At 37.4% G+C, this 10000-nt stretch overlaps 1 protein-coding gene across 11 annotated transcripts in view; it reads right to left on the bottom strand.

Annotated features, from left to right (window-relative positions):
* The window catches only part of Eph (Eph receptor tyrosine kinase), a 1032492-nt gene that overhangs the window by 340336 nt on the left and 682156 nt on the right, over positions 1 to 10000 (bottom strand). For all 11 annotated transcript variants that reach the window (XM_067103469.1, XM_067103458.1, XM_067103461.1 and 8 more), the window contains exon 3: positions 7462 to 7541. In XM_067103469.1, the coding sequence (XP_066959570.1) occupies positions 7462 to 7541 (80 nt within the window). The remainder of the gene's footprint in view (positions 1 to 7461; positions 7542 to 10000) is intronic.

Genomic DNA, 10000 nt, shown 5'->3' with positions numbered 1-10000 from the left:
AAAGACCATTGATTCGCTGCAATTGCAAGAAATAGCTCAGCTTAATGAAACCGAACAAAGGCATTTGATTGATGGGGAATGCCCTCACGGGGGAGGGGGGGGGAGAGGAGCCGGGGGACTCTCTACTGTAGGTTATTGGGCGCAATAAAGCAATGCGGAAAAGAATAATATAAATATCTTCGGATACAATGCGATCGAGGGGTGAGTGAGTGAGTGAGGGGGAGGGTTCTTTAGTGTCGATCAATTATTATTCCCGCAATTAGAGGGCTGAATCGGCTCGACATTGCGCGCGAGAATCGCGTATAATATGGCGTTCTTGCGTCAAGTGATGGTATTCCGTGATGTTCTGAATTCCATGGGAAGAACAAGTTTCCAAACTGAAGGTGATTGGAAAAATAAGGCGGAAGGCACTAGAATAACAGAACAAGATACAACAGAATATAAAATTTAGGCCATAGGCCAAGCGCTGGGACCTACGAGATCATTCAGCGCTTACAAAGAAAAGGAGAGAAAAAGTTTTTAATTATTATTATTATTATTATTATTATTATTATTATTATTATTATTATTATTATTATTATTATTATTCAGATGATGAACCCTATTCATAAGGAACATGCCCACAGGGGCCACTGACTTGAAATTCAGGCTTCCAAAAATCTGGTGTTCATCAGAAAGGAGTAACAGAAGTAATGGGTAGTACAGAAAGGAGAGACCACTTATTAAAAAAGAAAAAAATAAATTAACAAACCAATAAATAAATACAAAGGACCTCTGGAAGGTGTAACAGGAGGAAAACCTCGCAGCTGAACCATAAATCAATTGTTAAGAGAAGGTGGAAAGTAAGATGGAAGAAAGAGAATACGAACGGAGGTACAGTAAAAGGAATGGAAGGGGTTTCAGCTAGGGGCCATCGAAAGGACGCTGCGACGAACCTTAAGTAAATGCCTACAGTGCACTGGATGAGGAGCACTGACGGCACTACCCGTTGGATTCAACAAATTATTTATATGAATAAGAATGCATTCTAACTTGCAAATGAGAGACAAAGTGAAATAAATAAGCGAATAAACAAAATGAATAAATGACTTCCTGTATCATAAATAGAAAAAAATGAAAATACAGAAATCGTAAAGAACTTTCTAAACAACTGAATACAAGACGGACAAAGCATATTGATCTAATCATAATCATAATTCTCTTTCTTGTTGATTGCAGTACGAAAATGCATATATATTTGACGTTGCGCATTGTTATTTTGTTTTAATAATATATATCAATGTTCAATGCGAGTAACTCAAGCTACCGAATAATGGCGGTAGAATATCTGATTTGGAGGTTCTATGTATCAACTATTATTATTATTATTATTATTATTATTATTCATAAAGTTCATGATTGTTACGGAGTTAACCAAACGTAAAAGGTATTTATGTCTGATATATATAAGTTAAATCTATATATTTGGGCCATAGAATCCGACACACACAAATATATATATACTATATACATATATATATATATATATATATATATATATATATATATATATATATATATATATATATATATATATATATATCAACATGCCTTTTTGGAGTAATGGATAAAGGTGTCTGGTGCCGGCTGCGCAAGGCAGTTCTTGCTGATCACCCATCCAAGTCGTGACTGGACCCAGAGCTGCTTAAGTAAGCCGACCCAATCACCACCTCAAGGAATATTAAAGATAAACAAAAACAGGGTTTACAATAACAGATTATAGTGAGCGAACTGGCCAGGCGAAATGGGCAGGCTTATATATATATATATATATATATATGAGAGAGAGAGAGAGAGAGAGAGAGAGAGAGAGAGAGAGAGAGAGAGAGAGAGAGAGAGATCTAAATTCTAGGTGTGGATCCCTTTTAGATCTCAACTTGGCATGATCGCTCAACGGGCCAAGCCAAAAGGCCGGCTGCGGTGCCTCCTATTTCTTCTTCCTTTCCAGCCTTTTTTTTTTTCTCTTTCTCTTTCCTTTCCACCTCCTTTCCCATCCGAGGGAGGAAAAGGGTGTTCTCCTCCTCCTCCTCCTCCTCCTCCTCCTCCTCCTCCTCCTCCTCCTCACATATTCCACTCGCACGTCGAGTGTTCGTCGCTCTCGCTCACAAAATTTGAATCGTTTTATTTTATTTTTTCTTCTTCTTCTTCTTCTTCTTCTTCTTCTTCTTCTTCTTCTTCTTCTTCTTCTTCTTCTTCTCGCTCCCCGGCGTAATACTGAATAACAATATCTCCCAAGAGCTAGAAACTCTTCGAGAGAGAGAGAGAGAGAGAGAGAGAGAGAGAGAGAGAGAGAGAGAGAGAGAGAGGATTTACACGCTGGAATACGAATTGACTTCGAGAAAGAAGATCTGATCCTTTATAGGCACCGTTTAATGGGGTTCCGATCCCCCCTACACCGAATCCTCCCCCCCAACCAACCAACACCGCTTCGTTCGATCCACCTCATCTGGGATGGTAACCACGATGAATAACAGATAAGAGAAAAATAACATTATTCTTGAATTATTATGTCCCAAGGATTCTTTCAATATCAGGCTTTGCAAAGGGAAACTAATTAACGAGGTCGAAATAGGTATGGAAGTGTGTGTGTATGTGCGTGTGTGTATATGTATGTGTATATATATGTGTATGTATGTACGTATGTAAAAAATATATATATATATATATATATATATAAATATTTATATATTTATGTAGGTAAGTATATATGTATGTATATATATATGTATATATGCGCGTGTGTGTGTGTGTGCACATGGAGATGCTCTACCTAAAACGTAACATTCCTATTTTTCTTAGAGAGAGAGAGAGAGAGAGAGAGAGAGAGAGAGAGAGAGAGAGAGAGAGGAGGAGGCATTTTAAAATGAGTACATAACAAGGGCTGAAAATGCTTCTTCATCCCTGTATCATAACAAATTCATCATAAAATCAAAGTTAATATATCAACATTATAAAAACTAAATTTATAAAAGTACCATCTCCATGTATTGCCAAATATGTCCCAAAAAAACATAAAAAAAAAATAGCAAGTGATGATTCCTGAGGACTACTCTGAACAGCAAAATAGTCATGGGGTACTCATGTCAAGAAGGAAAAATTAAAAAAAAAAAAAAAGAAATCATCCTTTTCGGATGGGTCAGGCAAGGCCACAATTGACCCCTGACCTCAACTCCAAAAGGTGTAACCCAAACCTTCATCTCGGCTTCATGTGACCAGTCGGTTTCGTGCACAAACACACACTGGCTATTCTTGCAAACAACAAACAATAAAAGAAAACCTATTGAATGGTTATGAACAGCTGTTTGTTAATAGGAGAAAAATCACCGAAGGAATAAGTAAACAATTCCTTATGAGTAAACAAATAATTAAAGATAAACATGTACAAATGATTAAAGATAAACAAGTACAAGGTTGCGTTCATATTTCGTAAATACTATTTAAGTGGAATTTTCACCTTTGGCAAAAGCTAAAACTCCCTTTGACTTCGAGGTCAAAAAACTCTTTATCTAGACCCTTAACTAGAGACACTAGGCGTCCAAATAGATATACTGATACTAGAAAGTGTCCCCTAGGTCTAAAGGCACTAGAACATATTATCTAGCACAGCCTAGAGGTGACAGAAATTAAAAACAAGCTATCCACTGAGGTCTAGAGTTTAACCAATCCGTATCTACAGTCCTTGATATCGACGATACCCTTAAAGCATAAATAAACCGCCTTCAAAAAATATATATATACGATGGACAAAGAATTTATTGAAGAGAAGTATGACACTGATGCGGATAAACATTTGCAATGGGGACGTTTTATTTTTTTTTTTTTTCTGAGGGACAGTGGAAGCGAACTTCGTGATGGAGAAAGAGAGAGGGTAATGTTTGGAGGAAAGGAACAGGTGGAATCGGTAGGGAATGGAAACGTTGAACTGAAGAAGATAGGCCGGTGATGTTGGAGGAAGGGGAAGGGTAAAGCTAAAGAGGAAAAAGGGGGCACGGTGAGGGAGAAGAGAGGTTCTGATGCTGGAGGAAAGGGAGAGGTAAGTGTCAGAGAAGAGAGGAAAACTTAAGACTTAAGAGAGGAAGGGATACAAATATAAGACAATTAAAAAATGCGTCGAAGAAAAATCGCGTTTTCTGTGCAGCCGCTACAGCGTATAATCAAGGCCACGGAAAATAGATCAATCTTTCGGTGGTCTTGGTATAATGCTGTATGAGCCTCGGCCCATGAAACTTTAACCACGGACCGGTGGTGGCCTATCCTATATCGTTGCCAGAAGCACGATTATGGCTAACTTTAACCTTAAATAAAATAAAAACTACTGAGGCTAAAGGGCTGCAATTTGGTATGTTTGATGATTGGAGAGTCGATGAACACCATACCAATTTGCAGCCCTCTAGCCTCAGTAGTTTTTAAGATCTGAGGGAGGATAGGATAAAGTGCGGACGGACAGACAAAGCCGGCACAATAGTTATCTTTTACAGAAAACTAAAAAAGTATGGGAAGTAAGAGGTGCTCATGTTAAAGGAGAGGACAAGACAATTGTTGAAGAAGAGAACACAATTCATGAAGGGAATATCTGTGTGTTGGAGGTTTACAGAATATCAGAATTGGAAGGAAGGGAACTGTCTATGTTAGTGGAAGGGGGGAAGAGTGAAATCGTCTTAAATATATTTACCAAAAGGAAGGGAATATGAACTGAAAAGGAACGAAGGAGTAAAAATGTCAAAAGGAAGGGGATAAAAACTACTGAAGAAAATTGCGTAAATAAAAAATTTGACAGAGAAAAAGACCAGAAGTTCTCAAGACCTCCCTTGAAAGAAAACGGTTCATAAAGGTAAAGTTAGAGGTCAAAAAACCAAAAGAATTACTGTCGTCTACTCTTTCATCTATTGTTTGCCCATTCAACTCTTTGTTTCCCGTCGCATGCTCGCCGCTACAAACAAATAACAAAATAACAGAAAGGTCCCGACGAGACAGAGAGACAGACAGGAGAAAATGACAGAAGGGGATTTTTCCCATCGATGAAGGGTGGTGCCTTGGTCTCTCTCTCTCTCTCTCTCTCTCTCTCTCTCTCTCTCTCTCTCTCTCTCTCTCTCTCTGTCTGTCTTTCAATCTCTCTAAATCTTTACTTTAATGCCCCGAGAATACACGAAACACAACTATCCACTAGGCCTATATAGGCCTATCATGGACGCTTATTCAAAAGGAGATTCTGGTTCGGTGAACGCCTTGTGGATCATAATTTGAATAAAAATAATTCTGGTAGAAAAGAACGCCTCCGAGAAATGGACGTAGGAGGAGGAGGAGGGGGAGGAGGAGGGGGAGGAGTAGGAAGAGGAGGGAGAGATGTTGAAATATCAGAGGAAATGTGAATGTCTTCGGGCCACAAGTAAATCAAAACTAAAAGGAAATGAGTGACATGTAGAAAGAAAGAAAGATGAAGGAAAACTTTCTATTTGGACCAGAATCAATTCTACACAATATAAATTTGGGGGCATGAATGGGGAGGGTGGAAGGGGTGGGGGTGCTGTAGGGTAAGGGGGATATTGTACTAAGGAGGAGGGGGAGGAGAGGTGAGGGGGAGGAGGGACACAGCCTTCGATCAATAGACTGCGCCTAATGTAGGTTTAGCACTACTCCCTCGGGAGAAAAAGAATTAGAGTCAGCGCTATTTACAGAGACCTTTTATAAATTTTCCACGTGGCTTCGTCACAAGAAGAGGAGCAGGAGTCCACCAAGTTGCCAATAAATAAAGGAAGGACAGAGAGAGAGAGAGAGAGAGAGAGAGAGAGAGAGAGAGAGAGAAATGTTTGTCGGAAGATGCGTAACTTATCTCCATCTCTCTTCTCCCGTATTGGACCCAAGTCCTGGATCTGTCTGCTACGCGTCTGTCGGCTGGGAGGCTGACGTGCCCAGCTGAGGGAGGTAACTTTGTGGGGCAGGGTATAAATATATAAAGGAAAAGAGATGCCACTCTACTATGAAGATAAGGTAATGGTATTCTTTCCAGAGAATAAAAAATCATGAAACATGACTTTCAAGGGATATTAGTCTAAATTATATAACATCAGTTCTGCCTGATATCACAACAGGAAATGAACAATGAATTTTCATTTCCAGAGAATAATAGCCATGAAAGGAAAGCAATCACTTGAAAGTGTACTTCAAATTAGGCGAGGTTAGCGGAAGACCTCTTCCAGGATATTTATTCAAGGATACTACTATGAAGTTAAGACTGGAACCACTTCCAGGAAGACCTCTTCCAGGATGCTTCTTCAAGGATACTACTATGAAGTTAAGACTGGAACCACTTCCATGAAGACCTCTTCCAGGATGCTTCTTCAAGTTTACTACTATGAAGTTAAGACTGGAACCACTTCCAGGAAGACCTCTTCCAGGATGCTTCTTCAAGGATACTACTATGAAGTTAAGACTGGAACCACTTCCAGGATACTTCCTCAAGGGTACTATTATGAGGTTAAGACTGGAACCACTTCCAAGAAGACCTCTTCCAGGATACTTCTTCAGGGGTACTACTATGATGTTAAGACTAGTACCACTTGCAGGAAGATCTCTTCCAGGATACTTCTTCAAGGGTACTACAATGAAATTAAGACTGGAACCACTTCCAGCACATCATACGATACACTAACGTGACACGAATGAGTATCGTTTCCAGCTGATATATAAAACCATAAAATAATAATGGAATCACTTTAAAAGAATACCACACAATAAATTGATCAAATTCCATCGAAATTACACTGCTATGAACAAAGGAAATGCTCTCGTAATTCTTTTAGTGACTCTTAAAGGATTTATCATGAAAAATAATAAGAAAATGACACATGCATCAAAAAATCTAATGGATGGGTGATTGGTACTTGGAGACGATGGCCAGGTACTGAGGGCAAGAAGGGCACTTGACAGATAGCGGAAAAACAAAAAAGGACAAATGTAAGAGAATGGACAAACTTAAAAGAAAAATAGGAAAACCATGAAAGAGAGTGTAAGACAATACATAAAAATAAAAGACAACGCAGAAAATCATGAAGGAAAATGTAAGACAATACTTAACAATAAAAGACAACGTTGAAAATCATGAAGGAAAATGTAAGACAACACAAGAAATTAAAAGACAACGTAGAAAATCAAGAAGGAAAATGTAAGACAGTACATAAAAATAAAAGACAACACGAAAATTCCCGAAGGAAAATGTAAGACAACACAAGAAATTAAAAGACAACGGAGAAAATCACGACGGAAAATGTAAGACAGTACATAAAAATAAGACACCACAGAAAATCACGAAGCAAAATCTAAGACAACGCACAAAATCAAAAAGACAACAGGTAAAACATCACATGTAAAACAATTTGGTAAAGACGTAAAATGTAAAACGTAAGATATTGCAACGTAACTCACCCCTGGCGTTGGAGAACTGGGGCCGAAGGGATATCTCGTCCATTCTAACGAAGACTCGTTTGTCGTGTCGAGGAGAACCACTGGGGGGAGAAAGAGAGAAACAAATAAAAGTTAGTTTTTTGGTCAACAGTGTATGTGGTTATGTTAACATCAACTACTACTACTACTACTACTACTACTACTACTACTACTACTACTGATTTATAATAATAATAATAATAATAATAATAATAATAATAATAATAATAATAATAATGGCACTCTGTAGGCCATTCTTTTCGGCGAAGTTTGCCTCAAGGAGGGTCTTCTTCTAGAATAATAATAATAATAATAATAATAATAATAATAATAATAATAATAATAATAATAATAATAATTGTTATTATTACTATTATTGTCATTATGATTGTTTTCACAATTACACTGACCTCAAACGACAGTAACTTACAAATATGAAAAATATATATGCGTGAGACACTTAATAAATTATTTCATATTAGCCATTAATAATAATAATAATAATAATAATAATAATAATAATAATAATAATAATAATAATAATTATTATTATATAAATATATAAATATAATAAATATACATATATATATACATATATGTATATGTATATATACTGAATATATATATACATATATATACATATATATATATATATATATATATATATATATATATATATATATATATATATATATATATATATAATATATATATATATATATAATGCACATTCTGAGAAGCTCAACAGGAAAGGCAACAAAGGAAGAGGTAAATAAATTACTTGAAAAATGAACAAAGATTAATCGATGACATTACGATTTCAAGACGACCAACGGTAACAAAGACCTTGAACGTACCGTGCAGAGAGAGAGAGAGAGAGAGAGAGAGAGAGAGAGAGAGAGAGAGAGAGAGAGTATATACTCATATTTCCCACGGAAATTGAGATAGATTTAAAACACTACCCTTTTCGTTTGTGTTGTTTGTTGGAGAGAGAGAGAGAGAGAGAGAGAGAGAGAGAGAGAGAGAGAGAGAGAGAGAGAGAGATGTAAACTCATATTTGTGACGAAAACTGAGCTAAATAAATATACAACAAGCAATGTTATTCCTTGACAGAGAGAGAGAGAGAGAGAGAGAGAGAGAGAGATGATAAACTATCGAAAAACATCTCGTCTGAGGGGACTGAGGTAGTGAGTCACCTCTTACCAACTACCAACCGAAAAGGGGCAGAGACGATACATTAGTACCCTTACGTCACCCATCTTCCCCCCGACCTCCCCCTCTCCCTCCCCCAACCCCCTCCCATCCCCATCCCCCAACCCCCTCTCCCACCGAAATCCACTCAATGAGAAATTTCGGAAAATGGAAGGCGCTTGGGATTTTCCGGTCATCAGAATTGCATTAGATATAGTTACCAGGTTCTTCTACAAATGGATAAGTCAAGCAAAGCTTCAGACTATAATGAGTTCCGTACGGACATGAGCACACTCGTTTGCATGTGTGAGACGTGAGAACACACATACATACATACATGCATACATACATACACTGTGTGTATATATATATATATATATATATATATATATATATATATATATATATATATATATATATCATTATACAGGTGAAAAAATAAGAAACATGTAGGTATTTATACACATTGCACTGATACCTGTAAACACGTGCAAAAAGTCATACATAACTTGCACTCCTGTAAACACGTCAGAAACAGGTAAAAATCACAAACTGACTATATTCCAAACAAACCGTCAAACACTATCATACTCATATAAACTGTGAAAATAATAATCATCATAAAAATGTAGTACCTCCTTCACCATAAAAAAAAAAAATCAACCTCAATTTCTTTTCAGATGAAACCAACTTTTTCTAGGATAACTAAAGTTTGTCACTGAGGACTCACTACTCAAAAGTCCGTGAGTTTTTAGTTTTCTGCAAAAGCAAACTACTGTGCCGGCGTTGTCTGTCCGTCCGCACTTTTTCAGTCCGCCTTCAGATCTTAAAACTTGCTGAGGCTAGAGGGCTGCAAATTGGTATGTTGATCTTCCACCCTCCAATCATCAAACATACCAAACTGCAGCCCTCTAGACTCAGTAGTTTTTATTTTATTTAAGGTTAAAGCTAGCTATAAACGTGCGTTTGGCAACGATATGACAGGCCACCACCTGGCCGTGGTTAAAGTTTCATGGGCCGCGGTTCATACAGCATTATACCGAGACCACCGAAAGATAGATCTATTTTCGGTGGCCTTGATTATACGGCATACAGAAAACTCGACTGCGCCGAGGAAACTTCGGCGCATTTTTTTACTTGTAGTTTGTTCTTATATAACAAAGTAACTCACAAACGAAAGGCAACGATGGCCTTGGGCATTGTGATGCTAGTTTCATAAACACGATCAATCAATCAAGATTGCCCGTGAGTAGGCGGGAAAGATATAAAGTGCAAAATATAACAATTAAAACGAAAGAAGAAAACAGAACTTATAAAGATATACGGAAAC

The sequence above is a fragment of the Macrobrachium rosenbergii genome, chromosome 5 (genome assembly GCF_040412425.1).
Source record: "Macrobrachium rosenbergii isolate ZJJX-2024 chromosome 5, ASM4041242v1, whole genome shotgun sequence".
Classification (NCBI taxonomy): domain Eukaryota; kingdom Metazoa; phylum Arthropoda; class Malacostraca; order Decapoda; family Palaemonidae; genus Macrobrachium; species Macrobrachium rosenbergii.
The sequence above is the reverse complement of the archived record's forward strand: the minus strand, read 5'-3'. Positions and strand labels throughout refer to the sequence as shown.